The 27494-nt window shown below is 39.8% G+C and overlaps 2 protein-coding genes, 1 long non-coding RNA gene and 1 pseudogene across 4 annotated transcripts in view; 3 read left to right on the top strand and 1 right to left on the bottom strand.

The window, feature by feature from the left end:
- stt3a (Dolichyl-diphosphooligosaccharide--protein glycosyltransferase subunit STT3A) overlaps positions 1-3182 on the top strand; it is a 30522-nt gene extending 27340 nt beyond the window's left edge. The window contains exons 12-17 of one of the 2 annotated variants that reach the window (NM_001141725.1): positions 561-716; positions 1105-1410; positions 1525-1627; positions 1876-2064; positions 2317-2432; positions 2885-3182. In NM_001141725.1, the coding sequence (NP_001135197.1) occupies positions 561-716; positions 1105-1410; positions 1525-1627; positions 1876-2064; positions 2317-2432; positions 2885-2923 (909 nt within the window). In that variant the 3' untranslated portion in view covers positions 2924-3182. Of the gene's footprint in view, positions 1-560; positions 717-1104; positions 1411-1524; positions 1628-1875; positions 2065-2316; positions 2856-2884 lie in introns of those variants that run through there. The other variant, XM_014137444.3, reaches the window with a different exon arrangement.
- Positions 3183-18444: 15262 nt separating this feature from the next.
- LOC106567942 (cytoskeleton-associated protein 2) lies at positions 18445-22545 on the top strand. The gene is made up of 7 exons (XM_014137858.3): positions 18445-18579; positions 18935-19001; positions 19096-19871; positions 20631-20985; positions 21075-21135; positions 21312-21588; positions 21754-22545. Exons 2-7 carry the CDS (start codon positions 18957-18959, stop codon positions 22028-22030), a joined length of 1791 nt encoding a protein of 596 aa, XP_013993333.1. The 5' UTR covers positions 18445-18579; positions 18935-18956; the 3' UTR covers positions 22031-22545.
- Positions 20996-25564, bottom strand: LOC106567943 (uncharacterized). The gene is made up of 2 exons (XR_001320203.3): positions 22597-25564; positions 20996-22057 (listed from the first exon to the last, which is right to left on the bottom strand). It is a non-coding gene; the product is annotated as an uncharacterized LOC106567943 (long non-coding RNA).
- Positions 25565-25706: 142 nt separating this feature from the next.
- Positions 25707-27331, top strand: LOC123726081 (52 kDa repressor of the inhibitor of the protein kinase pseudogene; annotated as a pseudogene).
- Positions 27332-27494: the final 163 nt, after the last annotated feature.

The raw sequence follows: 27494 nt of genomic DNA, 5'->3' as shown, positions 1-27494 counted from the left end.
ATATTAAGGCTATGTGAGAGGTTATAGACCTATAGTCAGTGTCCAGAGATCAGTTTCCAATTAACCCATCTGAACAATAGGCTACAGTTCCCTTGATGTGCCATAGGCCTATTTGAAGTCTTTGTCTTGTGACTCTCAAATTTGTATAGCGCCTCACAATCGCACATAACATGCTATCATCCTATTTTATCACTTCGACAAATATTTTCCCAAACATTCTTTTCTGGCCCTCCCTTTATTTTCAACTCTCCATTTTGCAGCTTATCTTATTGAATTAAACTCCTACTTTTTTGCCTCCATGGATTGACTAACTTTTTCTGCCTGTTCCTAAAAGCATTTGGCGTGTAGGCTCTTTGGTGCGTGTACAGTTAGGCCCTAAAGCTTATGAACTAATGCCAGATAGCTTTAAATAATGAATGAAAAACCTCAATGTAGCCTATAGCTATCAATTGCAGTGCGAGATTATGCTTCCCCTATTGCCTGTTGTGCAAGCAGATGAGCTCCCAGAAAGAAACTACAGAGCAGGTGTGTTTAACTCATCCAGCTGCTTCTCTCCTCAGGTGCGTCTGATGCTGGTCCTAGCCCCAGTCATGTGCATCCTGTCAGGCATTGGTGTGTCCCAGGTCCTCACAACTTACATGAAGAACCTGGATATCAGCCGGCCAGACAAGAAGAGCAAGAAGCAGCAGGACGCCACCTACCCCTTCAAGAACGAGGTAAGAGAGGAAGGATACATCAAATTGTATTTGTCACATGCGCCGAATATAACAACGATGCTATCAACAAGGGTTACCGGTACCAAGTCAATGTGCAGGGGTATGGAGTAGCTGAGGTAATATGTACATGTAGGTAGGGGTAAAGTGACTATGCATTGATAATTGAGTAGCAGCAGTGTGTGTGAATGTTTGTTTATATTACTGAAATGCAGCGCTGAGAATGTATCCATTGCTACTGGGTGTCATTCCAACTTTTGATAAGGGTTAAGTGATCTAGTGAGATCTAGGCCCGGTCCAGTAACAACCGTTAAATCCTAGACACTTGTATAGATCTGAAAGTTTTTCTAGTATTTGTTTCACTGATATCCTGTACCATTTTGTCCACCAGGTGGCCAGTGGGATGATTCTGGTCATGACCTTCTTCCTCATCACCTACACTTTTCACTCCACCTGGGTGACCAGCGAGGCCTACTCCTCCCCCTCTATTGTTCTGTCAGCCCGCGGTGGAGACGGCAGCCGCATCATCTTTGACGACTTCAGAGAGGCCTACTACTGGCTCCGCCACAACACCCCAGAGGATGCTAAAGTGATGTCATGGTGGGATTACGGCTATCAGATAACGGCCATGGCCAATCGAACAATTCTAGTGGACAACAACACATGGAACAACACACACATCTCCAGAGTGGGCCAGGTGAGGTGTTTTTTGTATTGATGACTTAACATGGGAAAATCCTATCATCTGTTAATGACTGCTTGGTACCTGTGACTGCTGAACTTCAATTAAACTGTTTCTGTTGACCGGTAGGCCATGGCGTCCACTGAGGAGAAGGCCTATGAGATCATGCGGGAGCTGGATGTCAGCTACGTCCTGGTCATCTTTGGTGGACTAACGGGATACTCCTCAGACGGTATGTCTACAAAGCCAGTGGAAATTATCAATGTCCATCACCCTATGGATAATCACTTTGTTGAATTATTACAGCTTCTTATTATTACAGCATCTTAACATATTTCAGATTACATTATTTAACTCATGATCATTAGTTGTCACTGCCTAATACATACATTAGATGGAGCACTTTTTGCATGTCCATAAATCAACTTCAATGTCACTCATGCTTTAGGTCTGCTAACACTTCCTCTGTCCTCTGTGCAGACATTAACAAGTTCCTGTGGATGGTGCGTATAGGTGGTAGCACAGACACAGGGAAGCACATTAAGGAGCACGACTATTACACCCCCACTGGAGAGTTCCGTGTGGACCGCGAGGGCTCCCCTGTCCTGCTCAACTGCCTCATGTACAAGATGTGCTACTACCGCTTCGGGCAGGTCTACACAGAGGCCAGTGAGTAACCCTGCATGATTATAATCCATATGGCAGGTCTGCTCTGAAACGATCTAGTATCAGGTATGCTTGTCTGACATCATCCTCTATCCCTTCAAACTAATATCCTATTTCTCCTGATTTTTCAATGATTTCCTGAAGTATCAGAGTGGTATTATACCTCATAACACGTCTCCACAGAGGACTGTGTGTGAAAATATTATATTCCTCATCATCTTGGCCCTAGTCCTGATTTTCTAACCCTTGTTCCAGAGCGCCCCCCTGGCTATGACCGAGTACGAAACGCTGAGATCGGCAACAAGGACTTTGAGCTGGATGTGCTGGAGGAGGCCTACACTACAGAGCACTGGCTGGTCAGGATATACAAGGTAAACTTTCTTTCTGTGACTACTGTCTTACTCTCCTCTATATTTATTCAGTCCCGCCCGTAGAGTACCAGGCCATTCCAGGGGGTTATTTAAATGAAATGTTTCTAGTCGAATGTGTTGTTTTCACCTTATCGCCTCAGGTATTCGAGCCAGCGACGTTTCCGTCACTGGCCCAACACTCTAGCTACTAGGCTACCTGCCATTTACATGTAAACCCCTCAAACTCCACTCTGGACCTCGAAGCCAGTCACACTGCATTATTTTTCATTGTTCCTCCCCTAATCAGGGACTGATTTTAGACCTGGAATACCAGGTGGGTGTAATTAATTATGAGGTAGAACAGAAAACCAGCAGGCTACGGACCTCTTAGGGTAAGATTTGAATACCCCCTGATGTAGATACTTATTTTAAACCACACATTATTAACACTGTCCTGTGTTTACCCCCTTGAGGTGAAAGATCTGGATAACCGAGGGCTCTCACGGACGTAAAGCCCTCCAACCCGTCATCGTTCATGCACCTCTTTTAGCACACAGCACTGAAAAGCCTTCCCCTGTGGTTTAACTTTTTCATTTTGTTTGTAGATTATTTTTTTTGTACTTACCAATGTGGAGTCTCTCTCGTCTGGGAATAGGAGGTGGTGTTTCATAATGTCCAATCAAATATCAAGGAGTGATTTCTGCAATCAATGGCCAAAAGAACGTGCTTTGAATTTTTACAATTTGGTCAATTAAAGAGGCATAAATGTGACAAAATGGTATGTTGTCTGTCATTTTTTGTTTTGAATTTGCTTTGTACAATGCAATCTTTGGCCGATTTTTGTTTTCCCCAAGAGCTTTATATGATTCAAGATTTGGCAACCTTTTCAACTCACAAATTGTTTTAATGATTTTGCTTACTGAATACCAAGACAACGGTATGATTTGAACTGTGGGGGAAAAAGTACTATATATGCAGTGGTAACTGGTCACATTTCACAGAAAAGGAACACAAAGGTTTTTCTAAATGGGTCACCTACACTGTATATAGCTGCAGTTTCTCAAGATTCAAATCCTTGTTCACATTGGCAGTTTAAGTGACACTTTTTAAAGAAATGCATATCCAATTCTAATCTGTTCTTTTTCCTGCAGTCTGATCAGCCAAAAATCACATGACATCTGATATTTCAAGCCACAGATGGTTAATTAGCATAGACTGTTATTTGGCACATCTTGTTGCTTGCTAGCTACTCTGAAAGTTTGGCAAGGACATGTGGTAGCTAACTAGCTTGTTAATTGTTTACAAACAAATTAGAATGTGTTAAAGCTTAACAGATAGCTAGCTAGTTGACTGCTGTGGCTAGCCAAAAAATGACACTTTTTGTAAGTTGGTTCATCTTATCTTTTGATGCTTTAAGTGTTCTTACACTGATTTTAACATTCAAAGCAACTGGGAAATGTCCATGGCAGGCATTGTCACCTTAGCCTGCTACATAACTTCTGAGTGATGGTAAACACGGAGCACTACAACCTATCAACAGACTGTATGCCATTGCACACACATACGTTGTTACTATGACAATTAGCGTAGCCAAGTCAGCAAATGACACAAACATCTGATTTGGTCACTTGTAACTCACTGTTTGGACAGTCAGTATTCCAAAACGGATTTGAGCAATAAGGGCTGCAGTGTGAACAACGCTTAAACTGGAACTGACTCCATTGTAGCAACATGAACACTTATTCAAATCTTTTCATATGTACCCCTGACAAGTGAGCACTTAGATATGGTCGTTTACATAAATCCATAGAATGTTGGAATTGCGTATAGTAAGACATTTTCAAAATTCTATAGCAATATAGAGTGGGAAAGCGGCCATGCGTTTGGACAATTAATAGAAACTGCAGTAAATAAAACCTAATAAACATCTGTTGTCCGGAATTGGAGTCTATGCAGACCGGTGCACCAATCAGAACCACAGTAGGCCTATAGGCAAATAAGCCATTTGCCAAACGGGCCTGCCATCATTCACTTTGAACTGGACTGCTTGTTAACAGGCAGTAGCATCATTAGAACGCGTTCGCCACAAAATACACCTGAATGGATTTCTGTAAATTCCACAGGAGTCCTCTTACATTTGGGAACTTCACAGCCTACCTTTTCATGGCTGTTTAATCAATAGGACTATCTCTCCCTCAGTTGCTGAATCACGTCAACAACAAGATTAACTACTGCTAGCTAGAGCCAGATGAGCTAAAATGTAATGAGGGAACATTAGATAAACGTTTTATCTAGTTGGTTGTCAAAATTGCACTGACTAACAATGGGTAATAGTAGCCTGCTTGTCCTGCAGCTTGCTTCCCAATGCATGCTTGTTCCAACCCATGTTTTGACAACTGAATGGAAACTTGCTTGCCCGTCCGATGCCAAATACAGTTGATTGACAACTGAGAGAGATGCTAACAGTCATTCAAGTTCAGTATAGCTAGAAAAGCAATTCACATTTCTTGCTAGTGTAACCGATGTGAAATGGCTAGCTAGTTAGCGGTGGTACGCGCTAATAGCGTTTCAATCGGCGACGTCACTCGCTCTGAGACCTGAAGTGGTTGTTCCCCTTGCGTTGCAAGGGCCGCGGCTTTTGTGGAGCGGTGGGTGTCAGTTGTTGATGTGTGCAAGGGTCGGGGCGAGGAGAGGGACGGAACCTACACTGTTACACTAGCTAACCAAATGACACCAGAATCTCTATCTGTAACCACCGAAAAACGATATGAGGGGAAAAAGTTGTCACTCACCCACCCAATGACATGACATCCTTCTAGCAGCTTGCTAATGTTAGGATACTTATTTTTTGCTGGCTAAATAAATAGCTAGCTAGCTACATACATAGATAAGCTAGCCTAGGGGTGTCAAACGCAATCTGCGCACGGGCCATATTTAAAAAAAACAATGAATTCTACGGCCAGACATAGCATATTTGCTTTTACAAAAAAAAAAGGTCATTGATTGATTTAATTAGAAAAAATGTCCCTTTTAAAATGTCCACTTATGTACGTAGGATGCTCTATATATAGCATTTTAACATATTCAAACAAAATAGATTTTTATTTTGTCCAGCCTTTGCTGTTATGCTTTCAGACCCTAATCAGAAAGTATTTAACAACTCCAAATAACATGTTTTTTTATGTACACTGCATGAATCACCGGTGCGGTTTAATGCAGCATTGCTGTATGGTGCACTGAAAATGTATGGTATTTGAGTAGCCAGCTTAGGCTACTGCTCAAATGTTGCTGTAATAGGCCTACATGTTTCTCATTTGCATGGTGTTTTGGTGCAGGTTTGTTTTTTTGGTTATTCATTGTCAAACTTTAAAACCCGAAGCCAACATGCAACAGTAGCCTAGCCATACTGTGGCATGTCTGTAAACGGGACACACGAAAGCAATGCAATTGAAGTTTAATTCACCGACTCATTTATACTCGCTTGTTTGTCTTGTTCGGTCCGCGGACCTTGTGTTTGACGCATGTGCGCTAGCCTATTCGCTACGTTATGACTGAGTTGTGATCATTGCCCTTGCTTGTTTGATTGTATTGACATTCCCAGCCTTAGTCGTCCGTTTTTGTTCAAAATATTGAGTCATTGAAACTGAAACAGTGCTTACCGAATGGGTAGAAGCAGCAAACAAACTACCAGGCCAGCTGTGATTTACAACCTGAGCAATATTTATTCTACAAAACTTAGTCCACTCTGTAACAGATTCTAGTTTTGAGAACAGAACACTGTATTGAGAGCAAATGTTTAATCAATGACAAAATGTGCAGAATGTTGGCTAAAATCCATCTTGGTCCATCTTCTCCCACTGCCTGCCACTGGGCTTCCTCTCAACATATTTGGTGATGAATGGGAATGGCAACCGGTTGCTTTAGATTTATACATCTGGTGAAACATCTGACTCATTGTTCTATCTGTGTATGCAGTCTCTGAACTAAATGTCAAACCACAGCTCCACCCCAAGGAAAATGACTGACTGCAGTAACAACCAACCATGTGGTTAAACGGCAGTAAGATTTACAGTTCCCCTGACCCTAACCTTTTAACTTAACTCCTACATGTAACCTAAACCCTAACCTAGCTAACGTTAGCCACCTCACTAGAATTCGTAACATGTCATATGTTTTACAAATTCATAACGTATTGTTAGTTTTGCAAATTTGTAACATATTGTACATTTTTAAAACTCATAACATATTGTTGTTCGTAACATATAATACAAAATTGGTGATTCAATTAATGCATAACATATGAAACATAACAAATGTATTGTCTCGAATTTACTTACATATAATACAAAATGCTCTGAGACCAGGTTGACCACTCACCAGCCTGGTTAAACCAGACTGAACTTTTCACTCTTCTTCACAAAACACAATTTATAGACACATACATTTTACAGTTTAGTCATTTAGCAGACGCTCTTATCCAGAGTGACTTACATACATTTCATACACATTTCATGCATTTTTTTTCTTTTTTTTTTTGTACTGGCCCCCCGTGGGAATCGAACCCACAACCCTGGCATTACACACACCATGCTGGCGTTGCAAACACCATGCTCTACCAACTGAGCCACAGGGAAGGCATACACATTTCCTGTGTTCGAATTCCATCATAATGATGACAATTGAATCCTGCAGATGAAGAATCAGATGTGTCTTTTGGAGAGAAAAAATTCACTTTACGAATCATTTTTTTTTAAAGTATGGAAAAGAATGAAATAAGAAAACTAGCAAGTATAATTCAAAGAGAGACGTTTGATGACATGATCTTTCAATAATGACACTTGATGTGGTATACACATTCCCCACCCAATAAATATTTGACCAGTGGTGTAAAGTACTTACGTCGTTTTTTGGGGTATCTATGCTTTACTATTTATATTTCTAACAACTATTACTTTTACTTCACACATTTTCTCTGACACCCAAAAGGACTCGTTAACCATTGTAATCAAATCAAATTGTATTTGTCATATGAGCCGAACACAACAAATACTGTGAAATGCTTGCTTAGAAGCCCTTAACCAAGAATGCAGTTTTAAGAAAATAGAATTAAGAAAATATTTACTAAATAAACTATATTTACTAAATAGCCGGGTGGACATTTGATTAATTGTTCAGCAGTCTTATGGCCTTGGGGAAGAAGCTGTTAAGGAGCCTTTTGGACCTAGACTTGGCGCTCGGGTAATGCTTAGCAGGACAGAAAATGGTTTAATTCACGCACTTATAAAGATAACATCCCTGGGCATCCCTACTGCCTCTGATCTGGCAGACTCACTAAACACAAATGCTTCATTTTTAAATGATGTCTAAGTGTTGGAGTGAGCCCCTGGCTATCCGTAAATACATTTTAAAAAATTAAGACAATTGGGACTTCTGCTTTGCTTAATTTAAGGAATTTGAAATTATTCATACTTTTGATACTTAAGTATATTTTAGCCATTGCATTTACTTTTGATACTTAAGTATATTTATAACCAAATACTTTAAAACTTTTACTCAAGTAGTATTTTACTGGGTGACTTTCACTTTTGCTTGAGTCATTTTCTATTAAGGATCTTTACTTTTACTCAAGTATGACAATTGGGTACTTTTTCCACCACTATATTTGACAATATCAAATTTTTCTAAATTGGCATACAGAATATGGTTCTTTGTTGCAAGAGTTCAATTGTTTACTTAGGTTGTTGGTGATAATTTCTCTGAAATAAAGTGAATCCTTACCCATGTAGTTATGGCTTGTGCTCTGTCACAAATGTGGTCAACAGGTGGGTAGGATGCCTTGGGGGAGGTGTACCTTTTTATTAAGAAGGTTTTACTTAGTATAATTGGTAAGAGATGGGCTGTATTAAGCATTCATCTTTAGAGCCTGTTGAGGTGTGTCAAACACCCCTGTAACTGACATGCAATCCCAAGATGGTGTTGAGTCCCAAAGGCAAAGAGGAGCCTTCCAATATGTCAACACTGAAGAGCCATCAGTGCTAGACTACTACTGCTGGTCCATCCTGAATATGATCTTTTCCTGCTTGCTGTTTGGATCAATTGCGTAAAATCAGTCCATAAAAGGTTAGTCTCTATAAAATCCTATTTTTTTAATAGCCTTCATAATGTATGAGCTATCAGTATGTATGACGAACACGCCTTTATTGCATTACAATTTCAGGTGAAGAAGAAATTGTCTGAAGGAGATGTGGAAGGGGCAAGGCGGGCATCAGGCACTTCTTTGGGATTCAACGTGTTGGCCCTGATTTTTGGAGTGGGAATTTGGATATACTTCTTTTACAGTTACTATCCTGTCTTTGAAGAAATGTGGAAAAAGGGACATGGAATCCAATACAGCATGTATGCTAATTGTATTTGACAACTTACATCTTCAGGAAAACATTGCCCCTCAAAATTAAAGCATGAAATCAAGCATTGTATTTGGGTAGTTATAGAATCCACTTTTACAAGGGCATGCAAAATAGTGTGAGAAGACGTGTTCCAGGGCCAAGTTTGGGAAACCCTGATATAGATGACGTCACCATAGTCTAGGACCGATAAGAATGTCGACTGAATAATCTGCTTTCTACTATTTAGCGAGAGGCAGAACATATTTCTATAGAAGAGACCCATTTTTATTCTCAGTTTCTTAACTAACTCATCAATATGCTCACACCCCCATTCCTACTGCCTGCATTATTGTTTGCCACTGGGTCTTAAATCGTACCAATTTGTTTTTTTCAGTTGCCCATGCCATTTCAATATTTCAATAATAAATCATTAGATTTTTCCATTGTGTCAATGATGGCTAATTGATGGACTTCCAAGTCCATCAATTAGCCATCACTGACACAATGGCATGACCCTGTCATTGTGTTGTAAAATTTGTGAATTTTGTCTCTTGTATAATAAACACTATACATTAGTTTAGACTGTATCAAGTATACATTTTTGTTACCTGTAATTCCCTCCGTCTTGTGCCAACATCAGTTCTTTTAGATCTTGGTTTCAATAGTTTATATATTTTTTAATGAGATTGTTAGTTGGAAATGCAGGTTTTGTAGACCTTCCCTATCATATGTACATCATTTTCTGACTCAAATAAGATTCTCTCAAGGTTGCTCTGAAGTCAAAAAGATTTCAAATTGAAATCAAATCAAATTTTATTGGTCGCATAAACATGGTTAGCAGATGTTATTGCAAGTGTAGCGAAATGCATGTGCTTCTAGTTCCGACAGTGCAGTAATATCTAACAAGTAATCCAACAATTCCACAACAACTACCTAATACGCACAAATCTAAGTAAAGGGATGGGTTAAGAATATGTACATATAAATATATGGACGAGCAATGACCAACCAGCATAGGCAAGATGGTATAAAATACAGCTGAAGTCGGAAGTTTACATACACCTTACCCAAATACATTTAAACTCAGTTTTTCACAATTCCTGACATTTAATCCTAGTAAAATTTCCCTGTCTTAGGTCAGTTAGGATCACGACTTTATTTTAAGAATGTGAAATGTCAGAATAATAGTAGAGAGAATGATTTATTTCAGCTTTTATTTCTTTCATCACATTCCCAGTGGGTCAGACGTTTACATACACTCAATTAGTATTTGGTAGCATTGCCTTTAAATTGTTTAACTTGGGTCAAATGTTTCAGGAAGCCTTCCACAAGCTTCCCACAATAAGTTGGGTAAATTCTGTGCCATTCCTTCTGACAGAGCTGGTGTAACTGAGTCAGGTTTGTAGACCTCCTTGCTCGCACACGTTTTTTCAGTTCTGCCCACAAAGTTTCTACGGGATTGAGGTCAGGGCTTTATGATGGCCACTCCAATACATTGACTTTGTTGTCTATAAGCCATTTTGCCACAATTTTGGAAGTATGCTTGGGGTCATTGTCCATTTGGATTTGTGCATTTGTGACCAAGCTTTAACTTCCTGACTGATGTCTTGAGATGTTGCTTCAATATATCCAAATAATTTTCCATCCTCATGCTGCCATCTATTTTGTGAAGTGCACCAGTCCCTCCTGCAGCAAAGCACACCCACAACATGATGCTGCCACCCCCGTGCTTCACAGTTGGGATGGTGTTCTTCAGCTTGCAAGCCTCCCCCTTTTTCCTCCAAACATAACGATGGTCATTGTGGCCAAACAGTTCTATTTTTGTTTCATCAGACCACAGGACATTTCTCCAAAAAGTACAATCTTTGTCCCCATGTGCAGTTGCAAACCATAGTCTGTCTTTTTATGGCAGTTTTGGAGCGGTGGCTTCTTCCTTGCTGAGTGGCCTTTGAGGTTATGTCGATGTAGGACTTGTTTTACTGTGGATATAGATACTTTTGTATCTATACAAGGTCCTTTGCTGTTGTTCTGGGATTGATTTGCACTTTTCGCACCAAAGTACGTCTCTAGGAGACAGAACGCGTCTCCTTCCTGAGCGGTATGACGGCTGCGTGGTCCCATGGTGTTTATACTTGCGTACTATTGTTTGTACAGATGAACGTGGTACCTTCAGGCATTTGGAAATTGCTCCCAAGGATGAACCAGACTTGTGATCTACAATCTGTTTTCTGTGGTTTTGGCTGATTTCTTTTGATTTTTCCATGATGTGAAGCAAAGAGGCACTCAGTTTGAAGGTAGGCCTTGAAATACATCCACAGGTACACCTCCAATTGACTCAAATGATGTCAATTAGCCTATCAGAAGCTTCTAAAGCCATGACATAATTTTCTAGAATTTTCCAAGCTGTTTAAAGGCACAGTCAACTTAGTACATGTAAACCTCTGACCCACTGGAATTGTGATACAATGAATTATAAGTGAAATAATCTGTAAACAATTGTTGGAAAAATTACTTGTGTCATGCACAAAGTAGATGTCCTAACCAATTTGCCAAAACTACAGTTTGCCAACAAGAAATGTGTGGAGTGGTTGAAAAACGAGTTTTCATGACTCCAACCTAAGTGTATGTAAACCTCCGACTTCAACTGTACATATGGGATGAGTAAAGCTCCTGAGTGGCGTAGGGGTCTACGGCACTGCATCTCAGTGCAAGAGGCGTCACTACAGTCCCTGGTTTGAATCCAGGTTGTACCACATCCGGACGTGATTGGGAGTCCCATAGGACGGCGCACAATTGGCCCAGCGTCGTCCGGGTTTGGCCAGGGTAGGCCATCATTGTAAATAATAATTTGTTCTTAACTGACTTGCCTAGTTAAATAAAGGTTAAATAAAATAAAAAATACAAGCTATGTAAACATTATTATTAAAGAGGCATTAATAAAGTGACTAGTGATCCATTTGTTAGACTGGCCAATTATTTCAAGTCTGTATGTAGGCAGCAGCCTCTCTGTGTTAGCGATGGCTGTTTAACATTTTTATGGCCTTGAGATAGAAGCTATTTTTCAGTCTCTCGGTCTCTTGTGATATCATTTCGTGATATATAACTTTTAAGTGGCATGTACTTGAAACTATCTACATTGATCAGTCCAAAATTACTTTTCAATTCTGTCATGGAAATACATGTATTTCCCGTTACCAAGTCTTTTATAGTTTCTATGGCTTTAGTTTTCCATGTGGGCCAATTTATCAGTGAGTTCTGAAAAGCTATCCAAGGATTATTCCCTCGGGTTGTGTTTCTACAGAGTGATATTGGTTCTTGTAAAATACTGTATGTTTCATTTTCTTCCATATCGTTATAGTGTTCTTAAATTTGAAGTTGTTAATGTTCTTAGCTTTATCCTTTGAAAATAGACACCTAAAAATATCTTGGGGATGGGCATTCAATATGTACCCATTGTTCCTCTTTAGTGCATTCAACTATATGTCGCAAGTTAAAGCCTTTGGTAGCTTGTTGATACATTTCCAAGTCTGGAAGGTTAAAACCACCGTCAGTCTTAGGAAGATATAAAACTTTCCTTTTTATTCTATGAATTTTATTTCCCATATAACGGATGGGGTAATTGGTATTATGGGTATTATTGAAAATAGATCCAAAAACTTTGGCAGCCATGCCATTTTAAAGAGGTTTATTCTACCTGTAATATTTATGTGAAGATTATTCCATTTGTTTAGATCTCTTTTCATATTATTCAGTAATGAAATAAAGTTATATTTATATATTTGTTGTTTGTTGTCACTTACTAAGCATCCTAAGTATTTAATATTTTTTTTGGTCCACTTAAAGGATTGCTGTACATCATATATTTCCTATCGCCATTATTTCTTTTTTCCTAGTTAATTTTATAAGCTGATATTTTTGAGTATTCTGAAAATATTTTAAGCAAAGGGGGCACTGAGTTTTCAGTATTGGTTAGGTATATCAGGAGATCATCTGCAAATACGTTTAGTTTATATTAATGTTTACTAACACTGATACCTGTTACATTTAAGTCCTGTCTAATTATTTTTGCAAGCGGTTCAATTGCCAGTGCAAACAGGAGAGGAGAGAGAGGATATCCCTGCCTTGTGCCCCTTTCTAAAGCAATTTCATCAGATAAGGTATTGTTTGAATATATTTTTGCTTTAGGATATTATACAATGTTTGTATTACATGTATTATTTCAGCTGGAAAATTGAAAGCTTCCACAGTTTTGAATAGATAAGTCAGTTCAAGACCATCTTATGCCATTTCGGCATCAACAGCCATTATTGATTAATCTATATCTTGTTTTTTTGCATATTGTATTAAACTGAAACATGTTCTTGTATTTGTTTGTAAGTGTCTATTTTTAATAAACCCTGTTTGGTCAATATGTATCAAGTCTGGTAAGACTTTTGCCATTCTATTGCTTATAAGCTTTATTATTATTCTACTATCAGAAGGTATTAAACTTATGGGTCAATAATCAGGAGGGGACTTTCCAGATTTTCCTGGTTTTAATAGTTTTAATAGTACACAGCATTGTACAAGATCTTCAGTTTCTTGGCAATTTCTCGCACGAAATAGCCTTCATTTCTCAGAACAAGAATAGACTGACGAGTTTCAGAAGAAAGTTCTTTGTTTCTGGCCATTTTAAACTGTAATCGAACCCACAAATGCTGATGCTCCAGATACTCCACTAGTCTAAAGGCCAGTTTTATTGCTTCTTTAATCAGGACAACAGTTTTCAGCTGTACTAACATAATTGCAAAAGGGTTTTCTAATGATCGGTTAGCCTTTTAAAATTGGATTAGCTAACACAACGTGCCATTGGAACACAGGAGTGATGGTTGCTGATAATGGACCTCTGTGCGCCTATGTAGATATTCCATTAAAAATCAGCCATTTCGAGATACAATAGTCATTTACAACATTAACAATGTCTACACTGTATTTCTAATCAATTTGATGTTATTTTAATGGACAAAAAATGTGCTTTTCTTTCAAAAACAAGGACTTAGCTTGCTACATACACCATATAGACAATTGCTGATAATTAATCTATACTCACCTGATGGCAGAGAGAGGGTGATGTTCAAAACTTGGTATGTCAAGCCGTGTTAGCTGGGGCTGGATAGTCTTGAGCGATGCTTGGACAGTGTACACACACACACCTGACAGCTAGCTAGCTTTAGCTCGATGTTTGGTGGTTTTTAATATAAGCTCCCTCTCTTGTCTGTCAATACAGCTACCAAGCATTACTTGTTGGTGGCCCTTATTATAACTAACCTGGCGAAAACTAGCTTGAGTGATGGTCAGGTAAGTAACGTTAGATAGAGTCACACAGATTCTACTTTGAAACCGCTAGAACACGTACCCTGTGGCAGGCCCACACTGTCTCTGTTCATTAATTCAATCTTGTGAACGACATAGAAAAATAAATGAATTTATGCAGTCAAAATTATTATCCATCTTAGTAGTTAAAGTTTGGGTTCTACTAAGCTATAGTACATGGACTTGTTTTAAGGTCATACCAATGGATAATTTTGCAATGTGATTTTGAATTTTAAGACCCAATGAAGTATCAAAAAATATTTTAAATTGATTTGATGAAAAATGTAATTTGGCCTTACTGCTTACAAACGCATTGAAAAACAGATTCACTACATGGAACAACAGATAGTCCCCCCAAAACAATCTAAGGGAAATTTGTTCTGAAGTGTCTGTCCTATATCTGAGAGATATAAGATCAGGAAACACACACACACACACACACACACACACACACACACACACACACACATACACATATACATATACATATATATATATATATATATATACATATATATATATATATATATATATATATAGCTCTGTAAAAAAATTAAGAGACCACTGCAAAATGATCAGTTTCTCTGGTTTTACTATTAATAGTTATGTATTTGGGAAAAATGAACATTTTTGTTTTATTCTATAATCTACTGACAACATTTCTCCCAAATAAAAATAGTAATTTTGCTTTGTTTGCAGAAAATGACCAAATCTGAGATCTCTTTTGTTCTAGGCCTGGTTCAGGTCAGGCAATGCTTCTTGTGAATTGCAAACTCAAATTTTGTGAGGGTTTTTTATAGGGCAAGGCAGCTCTAACCAACATCTCCAATCTCATCTCATTGATTGGACTCCAGGTTAGCTGACTCCAATTAGCTTTTGGAGAAGTCATTAGCCTAGGTGTTCACATACTTTTTCAAACTTACACTGTGAATGTTTAAATTATGTATTCAATATAGACAAGAAAAATACTATAATTTGTGTGTTATTAGTTTAAGCACACTATGTCTATTGTTGTGACTTCGATGAAGATCAGATAAAATTTGATGACCAATTTATGCACATATGGAATCATGTAGTAGCCAAAAAGTGTTAAACAAATCAAAATACATTTTATATTTGAGATTATTCAAATAGCCACCCTTTGCCTTGATGACAGCTTTGCACACTCTTGGCATTCTCTCAACCAACTTCACCTGGAATGTTTTCCAACAGTCTTGAACGAGTTCCCACATATGCTGAGCACTTGTTCGCTGCTTTTCCTTCACTCTGTGGTCCGACTCATCCAAAACCATCTCAATTTGGTTGAGGTCGGGGGATTGTGGTGGCCTGTTCATCTGATGCAGCACTCCATCACTCTCCTTCTTGGTAAAATAGCCCTTACACAGCCTGGAGGTGTGTTAGGTCATGTCCTGTCAAAAAAACAAATGATAGGTTCACTAAGCCCAAACCAGATGGGATGGCGTATCGCTGCAGAATGCTGTGGTATCCATGCTGGATACGTGTGCCTTGAATTCTAAATAAATCACAGACAATGTCACTAGCAAAGCACCCCCAAACATAACACCTCCTCCTCCATGCTTCACGGTGGGAAATACACATGCGGAGATCATCCATTCACCCACACCGCGTCTCAGAAAGACACATCGGTTGGAACCGAAAATTTGCAATTTGGACTACAGACCAAAAGACAAATTTCCACCGGTCTAATGTCCATCTCTCGTGTTTCTTGGCCCAAGCAAGTCTCTCCTTATTGGTGTCCTTTAGTAGTGGTTTCTTTGCAGCAATTCAGTCTCCTCTGAACAGTTGACGTTGAAATGTGTCTGTTGTGTACTTGAACTCTGTGAAGCATTTATTTGGCCTGCAATTTCTGAGGCTGGTAACTCTAATGAACTTATCCTTTGCAGCAGAGGTAACTCTGGGTCTTCCATTCCTGTGGCGGTCCTCATGAGAGCCAGTTTCGTCACAGTGCTTGGTTTTTGCGACTGCACTTAAGGAAACTTTCAAAGTAGTTGAAATTTTCCAGATTGACTGACCTTCATGTCTGAAAGTAATGATGGACTGTCGTTTCTCTTTGCTTATTTGAGCTGTTCTTGCCATAATAGGGACTTGGTCTTTTACCAAATCGGGCCATCTTTTGTATTCCACCCAAACCTTGTCACAACACAACTGATTGGCTCAAACGCATTAAGGAGGAAAGAAATTCCACAAATTAACAAGGCACACCTGTTAATTGAAATACATTCCAGGTGACTACCTCATGAAGCTGTTTGAAAGAATGCCAAGAGTGTGCAAAACTGTCAAGGCAAAGGGTGGCTATTTGAATAATCTCAAATATATTTTGATTTGTTTAACACTTTTGGTTACTACATGATTCCGTGTGTTATTTCATAGTTGGTCTTCACTATTCTACAAGGTAGAAAATAGTAACAATAAATTAATCCTTGAATGAGTAGGTGTTTAACTTTTGACCGGTAGTGTATATTTGAACATCTTGGCCATGTTCTGTTATAATCTCCACCCGGCACAGCCAGAAGAGGACTGGCCACCCCTCATAGCCTGGTTCCTCTCTAGGCTCTGGCCTTTCTAGGGAGTTTTTCCTAGCCACTGTGCTTCTACAACTACATTGCTTGCTGTTTGGGGGTTTAGGCTGGGTTTCTGTACAGCACTTTGTGACATCAGCTGATGTAAGAAAATAAATACATTTGATATTAGACCCCTTATTTTTGGCACTACTAAAAACAGGACAGGAGATATGTTTATTCCAAGTTAATCAACATTGCCAAGATTATTATTTGTCACCTGTACAGCATTACAGTGCCAACAGATACTCTACACACCCTTTCAAAATGTGTTCACCTTTTGTGAATTGGCAGAGCTTAAAGATCCTTACGGGAAACTTGTTTCTCCTGAGGAGATGCATATACAGTGCATTCAGAAACTATCCAGACCCCTTGACTTCTTCCACATTTTGTTACAGCCTTATTCTAAAATGAATTAAAAAATGTTCCCCCTCATCAATCTACACTCCAATGACAAAGCAAAAACAGGTTTAGAAATTTTTGCAAATTTATAAAAAAAAATACAACACATTTACATAATTATTCAGACTCTTTACTTTGAAGCAGCTTTGACAGTAATTACAGTCTCAAGTCTTCTTGGGTATGACGCTACAAGCTTGGCACACCTGTATTTGGGGAGTTTCTCCCATTCTTCTCTGCAGATCCTCTCAAGCGCTGTCAGATTGGATGGGGAGCATCGCTGCACACCGATTTTCAGGTCTCTCTCTATTTAAGAGCGAGAGAGAGAGAGCGAGAGAGAATGTTCGATCGGGTTTAAGTCCGGGCTATGGCTGGGTCACTCAAGAACATTGAGACTTTTCCCCGAAGCCACTCCTGCGTGGTCTTCGCTGTGTACTTAGGGTCGTTCAGGCCAAAGAGTTCAATCTTGGTTTCATCAGACCAGAGAATCTTGTTTCTCATGGTCTGGGAGTCTTTAAAGGATTGATTGGTGCAGTGCTGTAGAAATGGTTGTCTTTCTGGAAAATTCTCCCTTCTCCACAGAGGAACTCTAGAGCTCTGTCAGAGTGACCTCTGGGTTCTTATTCACCTCCTTGACCAAGGCCCTTCTCCCCTGATTGCTAAGTTTGGCTAGGCTGCAAGCTTTAGGAAGAGTCTTGGTGGTTCAAAACGTCTTCCATTTAAGAATGATGGAGGTCACTCTGTTCATTGGGGACCTTCAATGCTGCAGAAAATACCCTTCCACAGATCTGTGCCTCAACACAATCCTGCGCTCTATGGACAATTCCTTCAACCTCATGGCTTGGTTTTTGTGCCTTTCCAAATCATGTCTAATCCATTGTATTTACCACAGGTGGACTCCAAGTTGTAGAAACATCTCACGGATGATCAATGGAAACAGGATGCACCTGAGCTCAATTTCGAGTCTCATAGCAAACTTGTTATTACCATCTTCATTTACATTTATCTTCACACTTGGTTATGAACGCAGCAATACACAATTGATCACGGTCAATAAAGCAGCATGTAGGTGATTCTAAAGTTGGATTACCATTAGGGCGTTAATCAGTCTATACATTTTTTATAAAAGTTATCTCAAATGTTGTTGTCTTCCTCTCTGGTCAGGGTGTAGCAGTCAGACAGTATTTTAGGAATTCTATTATGGTTCAAACATTCAAAAGTACAGACGTATGCCTTCTTCTCAGATAAACCCGCCCAAACCCTCCTCCAAATTGTCCTATGACCTAATCTCGAGACATTCGATTGGCTAAATTGAGTTTTCCCGACAACATCTCGACCAATCCCATTTTCCGTAATACAGCGCCACAGTTGAATCAGGGTTTGTTTTGCGAGGGACGTTTTAGCTTTTGCCTGTCGGTTTTTATTTTAGTCTACAATACATTGAATTAGAAGGTAAGCGCGATTTGAAATGGTTTAAATACTTTGCTATTGAAATTGACACCCGTATTTTGAAGTTTTCCAGCTTAATCTTAAACCAGTTTAATCTACGTTTTGCAAGCTAACGTGGTCGAAAAACGCCTTTCGGCTAGCTATCTAATATAATAATATTAATATCAAAGATTCTTATTACTAAAGGCTAAGCTGCTAGTTAGGTAGGTAACTAGCCATATAGATGACTAAACAGAGAAGACATTTTAATAGCCAGCTAACGTTATACAAGCTGAATTCCTTGTAAAACATATTTTTCTGGGCTTTTTAACTATTTATTCAAGCTTTTACTTAACACCTATATTTGTAAATATTTAAGGGGTCTGCCATTTGTGACACCAATGAAAATGGATACAGTTACAAGAAAGAACACCAATTTGAAAAAGGTAATGTAGCTCTTTTTTTCTTCTTCTGTTAGGCCTACTACTATTCTGTACAATGTATTATGTCTTGTTTCTTTGTCCTGTCTGCTATTATTAGGGTAACAAAGAGAATGCCAGACCAGCAAGTGGACCCACTAAGTCCTTTATTACCAGAGCTGCTCCTACTAAAACAGTGGCAGCTCCATCTGCCCCTCTGCATTCCAAGAGCAATAAAAAGGAGGACTTGGGAAAGGGAGAAGATGCTCTGAAGAAGTTGGCAACCACTGGCGATACAAAGAGACGCAACACTTTCAGCCAAACCTTCCTCACCAAACAGGCTGTCAGACAGAGAAAACTGGTTGCAGAGGCCTCAGAGCCAGCTACCGTCCCAGCTAAACCTGTCCCTGGCACCTACAAAGGGAAGGTTGTCCAATCCAAAATAAGCTCCTTCAGGAAGCCTAGTGGCCTGGAGGGAGGGGTAGAAAGCAAAGCGGCTACCAAGACCTCGGCACCCAAAGCTGAAAGCCAAAAGCCTGGGAATTTGACAAAGGTCAGGCCCAAAGCTGTTGCTGACTTGCCTCAGCGTTCCATGTTCAAGCCCCCTCAATCATGTCAACCCTCAAAATCCAAGTCTGTGTCCAATGGGCCTCCTCCAGTCTCCAAGTGCTCAGCCACATGCCGTCCAACAGGCTTTTGCTCTGCAGTCCCTCCTGCCAGAATGGCTCTACTTACCACAGCTCTCCAAAGGTCCAGTAGGTCTGCCATGACATCAAAGGGGAAAGAGCTGCCACAGAGAACCAAGCCTAAGATGACAACTGACAAAGTTCGCAAGCCTCCGGTTGCCAGCACCCTAAGCCAGTACAGGGCTAACACAGAGACTGCTGAAGAGAAAAGGTTTGTGATTTTTGTTTAGCATTCTTGAATTGTCCAATAACTGATATTTTTGGTACTTTGGTCAACTGCTCAAAATAGTTGTAACCAGTGGTGTAAAGTACTTAAGTAAAAAATACTTTAAAGTACTACTTAAGTAGTTTTTTGGGGGTATCTGTACTTTTACTATATATATTTTTGACAACTTTTAATTTTGCATTCTTAAAGAAAAAAATGTTCTTTTTACTCCATACATTTTCCCTGACCCGCAAAAGTGCCCGTTACATTTTGAAACCTTAACGGGTCAGGAAAATGGTCCAATTCACACACTTATCAAGACAACATCACTGGTCATCCCTACTGCCTCTGATCTGGTCAATCATTAAACACATGCTTTGTTTGTAAATTATGTCTGCATGTTGTAGTGTGTCCCCGGTTATCTGTAAATTAAAAAATAATAATAATAATTTGACTTGAAAATTGTGCCGTTTTGAGATATATATATATATATATATATATATATAACAAAGAGAATATGTGTGTGTGATTTTTACTTTAACTTTTGATACTTACGTATATTTTTGCAATTACATTTACTTTTTATACTTAAGTATATTTAAAACCAAATACTTTTAGACTTTTACTCAAGTAGTATTTTACTGTGTGACTTTCGCTTTTACTTGTCATTTTCTATTAAGTTATCTTTATTTTTACTCAAGTATGACAATTGGGTACTTTTTCCACCACTGGTTTTAACTGATGTTTTTAATCATTGATTGCCAGAGTAAAGCTGGCAGAGTGGCTGGCATCCAAGGGAAAGACTCTGAAAAGGCCTCCCATATCAGCAGTGGCACTCCCAAAGTATAAACCAGTTGTGCAGCCCGAGCCTGAAGTCCACCCAGTATCCACAGCCTTCTCACCACAAAACACCAATGTTGAGCCTCAGCCCTCTGATCAGACGTCACAACAACCTGGTCCTGAGCCTGAACCGACTGTTCGGCCTAAAAATGACCAGGTGGTCCCTAAGCAGGAGGCAGCCTGTGCCTCAACTCCACTGATAATGAACACAAAGCTGGACTTGCTTGACAACTCTGATACATATTTTCTCCCTGTTGATCCAGAGGTTCAAATGAATGATGTAAGAAACCTTCTTTGTTTAGTCATTTATTTTTTTGGTACTGTAGTTTTATTCTTAAATATAACCTAACCAGCACTGTCCTATCACAGGTTGTGGTCAACCTTTGTGATGCTTTGGAGGCATTGGAGATGTCCTCAGCATGTGTGGATGGTAAGTTTTGTGGTCAGTGCATTTACATTCACAGCAAACAGTTTACTTGCTCACTTGGCATCATCTGCCTGATTAAAATCATGCAACTGCAAGGTTCAAATCAAGTAAGAGTAACATTTTATCATGTAAACTTTAGTCATGTGTTATATTCATTGGCGTGTTCTTTTTTCTTTTAGAGCCACACGAGAAAAGGGAATCTGAAGAGAAAATCGTGGCGGGCGAGCCAAATTGTGGATTTGAAGAGAGGAATGAGTTTGCTGAGAATAATTTTGACAGGTCTGAGGATGTTGAAGTGAAAAGTGAAGTAGGAGAGGGAGCTTCAGCGCAGAAAGTAAGGAAGGGTTATGTTGAGAAAGTTGATAGTGATTATGATGACGAATGCTTGATGGAGACTACACCAGAGGGAGCCTCCATGGTGAAATACAATCTGAAGACAACTCCATACCTTCAAAGGTGATATAAAAAAAATACCTATTTTAAAATCACTTCCATACAATTATTGGAAATTCTGGAGGTCATGGAGAACATCACTACTTCACATCTATATTGAAATGTATATTAAACTGAACATGGCTGTCAACTAACCACACAATTCTGTCCATCTCTTTCCCCTTCTAGTGTTAAGAGAACAATCAACAGTGAGGCATGTGCAAGTGGTTCCAGGCGAAAAAACTCCATCAAGGATCTGAAGTTCCTGACACCAGTCCGTCGTTCCTGTCGCATCCAGCGCAAGTCATCCCACCTGCCTGGGATGCTGACAGACCACGACACCTGTGTGTCCTCGCTGGCAGAGCTGGTGAATCTGGACGACGATGCCAACGCTTACATCTACAGGAGGAACCCTGCTCTCCTGGAGGACCTGCCTGACCATCCCAAAGACCTGGAGAGGATCTGAGTCTTTGGATGAGTGTGATGAAGAAGCCTGAAAATGAATAGAAAGAATGTGGAACTGATGGGCACTTTACAAAAGGGGTTTTAAAACAATGAAAATAGATTATTTGCTGTCTTACCATCCATAATGGTTGTTAATCCAAATTGTGATATGGGCTTTGTGTGGCAAGATTTACTAATACAATAAGACTGGGTGCCTCAATTAGGCATGCCTTTTTTTTCCTGTTCATCTTAGTTGTTACTTCTCATAAGGAAGGGACATTTGCCATAGCTTGACCTGCTACACCTTCTTTTATTTGTTGTATATATTCTCTCTGCTGTCTTACTGTGTTTGTTTTATGAATGTATTGTTTATTTTAATGCAGAGTTGATCATTTAATATCTACCACCAGGTTTTACCATAGATCAATTACATACAGCACACCTTTTATCACCCTCAATCATATGGTAGGAAATAAACGTGTGTTGCACATCCAGGGAAAAAAAGTGACACTATTCAATAAAATTATACCAAAATGGTTCTCTGGTGGAATTATTGCTTTTGAAATGGGAAATCATGCAATAACATACCTTAACAAAGAAATGGATTCATTGATTACTCGCTGGATCCAACTGCCCTCCTGCTGGACAGCAATTTTAGTCAAATAGGTATAGTGTAAGTTAGAAAATACTGTCGTCCTATACCTGGCTAACGAGTTTGAGGGTCAAACATGAACAATGTCAAAACTCCTTTGGAATGACTTGTGTGGAAAATTGTGCAGGCATGTCTTGATCCGAAGGGCGCAAGGAAAGCTTTTTCAGTATTGGAACCCTGAGGTGATATAAACAGGGCAGTGACAAACATGCGCACTGGGTTACGTTAGCAAAGCATTGTGGGAAGGTCGTGGTTTAATCGCGCGTCGCGTTGATTCCTCCCGGCCACATAAAGCACTGTTGCGTGCGAGTCCATTTACTAATTTATGGATAAGTTCATATTGAAGTAAATTACTATTGAAAAGCATTATACTAGCATAAGCAAACCATGTCAAACTTTTGCGCAGCTCCAAATTGCACCATAAAAAGTAATCGGTCAGCATCGCTATTCTTCAGGTTTCCAAGGGACACTGAAAGGTACGTTAAGACGGTCTTCCATGCTTGACTTTGCACATTAAGCTAACTCACGTTAGCTGTCAGCTAAATATGTGCATTGTGCAAGCTATTTGGTTAGCTTGTAGCTAGTTTTGCAGCATGCTTGCAGAATAATTGCATAATCAGACTTGGGGTTTTAAAACATACAGCAAGCTGCTTGCTAGCGAGACACAATGTTTTAGTTTGCATGTTATTGTCAACACAGCACACAATGTGATTGTGTGATTATACCATTAACTATAGCAATCATATCTTCAGTATTTTAATAACTAGTTCTTCAATCTCATTCAATGATCGCTAAATGTATAAATGAGAACAGTTTTTAGTTTTTTTTAAGTTGTATCCGTGAGGAGCTCTTACAGGAAGTTAGAGAGGGTCGTTTTTATCATTGGCCATTGACGATCAGTGTTTGAATAACTCGTTCTTAATGTTCAATCTCATTCAATGAAGCTAAATATATGAATGAGAATAGTTTGTATTGTCTGTTGTGCACAGATACAAGCAGTGGATGGAAAACTGTCATTGCAAGGATCTTTAAGATAAAACACCTGACCAGCTGAACAGACAATACAGACTTTGTGCTAAGCATTTTGAACCATCCGTGATTTGTAAATCAGTAAGTAATACTGATGCAATTTGCTTGGCATTTGTTTATTTTGGCCTAGTTGAAACGTTTAACATTTTGAAATTGATGTAGTTGGACAGAGATGTGTACTTATTTAGTGCTACACACACCCATCAAATGGGTAGTTTAATAAATCGTTCATATTTCCAGAGTTCCTACAGGACAAGGCTGAAGGATAATGCCACACCAACCATCTTTGATTTATCAAGCCAGCTCAATAAGCCACAAAGTAGGCAACGCAAGAGGATTAAAGAGCTGGTAGGGGTTTCTTTCCATTTAACAAATCACTTGTCATACTCAATGTATTGAAATCAAACAGCTTGTTATTGTTTTTCTCTTGCTATTATATTCTACAGAGTGAAGATGAAGAAAGGCAAATGAAAGGTACATTGTGCATCTTAGGTTGAGGCTGTTTCAATGTACAGTGCGTTCAGAAAGTATTCAGATCCCTTGACTTTTCCACATTTTGTTGCATTAGCCATATTCTAAAATGATTAAATAATTGTTTCCCTCAATCTACACAATAACCTGTTTTTGCTTTCATTATGGGGTTTTAGAAATGTTTGCAAATGTATTAAAAATAAAACTGATATCACATTTAAATAAGTATTCAGACTCTTTACTCAGTACTTTGTTGAAGCAACTTCAACAGCGATTACAGCCTCGAGTCTTCTTGGGTATGACGCTACAAGCTTGGCACACCAGTATTTGAGGCGTTTCTTCCATTCTTCTCTGCAGATTCTCTCAAGCTCTGTCAGGTTGGATGGGGAGTGTCGCTGTACAGCTATTTTCAGGTCTCTCCAGAGATGTTCGATTGGTTCAAGTCCGGGCTCTGGATGGGCCACACAAGGACATTCAGAGACTTGTCCCAAAGCCACTCCTGTGTTGTCCTGTTGGAAGGTGAACCTTCGCCCCAGTCTGAGGTCCTGAGCGCTCTGGAGCAGGTTTTCATCAAGGAGCTCTCTGTACTTTGCTCCGTTCATCTTTCCCTCGATCCTGACTTGTCTCCCAGTCCCTGCTGCTGAAAAACATCCCTACAGCATGATGATGATGCTGCCACCACCACGTTTCACCGTAGGGATGGTGCCAGGTTTCCTCCAGACGTGACGCTTGGCATTCAGGCTAAAGAGTTCAATCTTGGTTTCATCAGACCAGAGCATCTTGTTTTTCATGATCTTAGGGTCCTTTAGGTGCCTTTTAGCAAACTCTTAGCGGGCTGTCATGTGCCCTTCACTGAGGAGTGGCTTCCATCTGGCCACTGTATTGGCCTGATTGGTGGAGTGCTGCAGAGATGGTTGTCCTTCTGGAAGGTTCTCCCATCTCCAGAGGAAATCTGGAGCTCTGTCAGCGTGACCATCAGGTTCTTGGTTACCTCCTTGACCAATGCCCTTCTCCACTGATTGCTCAGTTTGGCCTGGCGACCAGCTCTAGGAAGAGTCTTGGTGGTTCCAAACTTCTTACATTTAGGAATGATGGAGGCCACTGTGTTCTTGGGGACCTTCAAATCGGCAGATTTTTTTTTTTTTTTTTTTTTTTTTGGTACCCTTCCCCAGATCTGTGCCTCAACACAATCTTGTCTCTGCTGACTGAGGTGACAAAGAAGTGGGGCTTGAATATGGACTACTGCAGAGGGCAGGCCCACTTCAGCTCTGGTGTGCATTCTAGCAAAATGAAAGCCATTGCAACCAAACTCAGAGAAGTATCCCACAGCAGTGCACACACCAAGTTCCACCTGTGCCTTGAATGTCTCACTGGCAAGTGGAATGGCTTTGACAGGCATTCAGATTGTCATGTCTACTTTCAAGAAGATTGAGTCTTTTTTCAACAAGTCGCCTTCACTGCAATTGGAGTTGGAGAATGCCATCTCCATTTTCTACCAGGGCAATGAAGAGAAGGCCAGTGATCTGAAAGAGGCCTGCCGTACCAACTGGACAATGAGGCATGATGCATTCGAGGTGGCAGTCGACGTCGTGGAATCTCTACTGCTCTGCGTAGATAGTGTTCATGACAATGAAGATCTGAGGTGGAGTGACCAAGTCACACATAATGCCTTGGAGATATCAGAGGCTCTGGCTGATTTTTGAGTTTGTTGCAGCATTGGTTGTGCTGAAAAACACCCTGTCATTCACAAGAGCCTTCGGCAAGAACTTGCAAGGGCCAAAGATGGATGTCCACTTTGCTGCAAGCAGCTTGACCGCTGTGTTACACTCGCTGAACGAGGTCTTGGATAACATTGAGGTGTACCATGAGTTCTGGTTCGAAGAGGCTGTTAACCTAGCTGCTGCGCTAGAGATTCCGGTCAAGGTTCCCAGGCTGTACTTGAGAAAGCACCGGCCAGAAGCTGGAACAGAGATCCAGCCCGAGGGCTACTTCAAAGAGCACCTGGCCCCAGTGGTGAGCCAGGTCATCAAAGAACTGAACAACCTCTTCTCTGAGAACCACCTTAACGCCCTGAGATATTTGATGCTCGTCCCTGCTGTCATGGGGCAGCTGAAATTCAACATGTCTGAAGAGAACAACGTGGAGATGTACAGGAACGACCTTCCCAACGCAGACACTCTCTCCGCTGAGCTTCACTGCTGGAGGGTGAAGTGGAAGCATAGGGGCAAGGTGACCCTGCCCTCCACCGTCCATGAGACGCTGCAGCTTGCTAAAGTGAAGTTCTTCCCCAACGTGCTTGCATTCTTGAGGGTGCTCAGCAACCTGCCAGTCTTGGGCCTTGAGGATGTCGACGGCAATGTTTCTCGTAAACGTTTTCAGATGTACCTGCAGAACACACCTGACAAACACAGATCCATTTCTAAACATACATTATAATGCCAGACATGACCTGGACTTTATGGTTGATAGTTATGTTAAGATGTACCCTCACAATGAAAGTTAAATCCAATTTAATTTCATGACCTTAATGAGCAAGTATGCCAGCCTGTTGACTTGTTCTTGTATAAATGGTAGTCTGTCTTCAGAATTTGTGACGAGCTGACCTCTTACTTATTGGATGTTTGATATGTTGACTTGAAACCACTTATTTTGGCTGTATAAAGTTGATCAATGACCATTGCAAGTTTTTGGGGAAATCACAAAAAACTTGAGTTGAAACTATGTATAGGTCATTTTTATGTTTATGCAACTGGTTATGTAAATTACAGAACTGAAAATGTATTCTTATTACATAAGTCTTCTGGAAGTACTTTCTTCTAAGACCAATGTGATTGAAATACTGTTACATTTTAGTCATTTAGCAGATGCTCTTATCCAATGCAATTTACAGGAGCAATTAGGGTTAAGTGCCTTGCTCAAGGGCACATCTTCAGATTTTTTTTTACCTAGTCGGCTTGGCGATTCGAAACCAGTGACCTTTCGGTTATTGGCCGAACGCCCTTAACTGTTAGGCTACCTGCTTTGATCTAAGACTGTGTTATTTTTGTAAGAATGATTACAAATTAAGATCAACGTTTTTGATTAAGTCTAATAAGAATTGCAATTATTGTCATACATTTCTTTACACCATTTTATTGTGTGCTGCATTTCTGAAATAAATTGTCAAATGTTTCTTTCCTCATTGACTTTGATCACACAATTCACAGTATAAAGTACTTTTTTCCCCCAATGTAAGTCTATGATAAGATGTAGCTATTTCTGTTATAACCACAGTTTTCAAAGCTTTTAATAGGCTTTTTTGACAACCATGAACTCGTTCAGTCATCTTGTCACG

The sequence above is a fragment of the Salmo salar genome, chromosome 13 (genome assembly GCF_965601325.2).
Source record: "Salmo salar chromosome 13, fSalSal1, whole genome shotgun sequence".
Lineage (NCBI taxonomy): Eukaryota > Metazoa > Chordata > Actinopteri > Salmoniformes > Salmonidae > Salmo > Salmo salar.
Note: the sequence above shows the minus strand (reverse complement) of the source record. Positions and strands in the feature narration are given on the sequence as shown.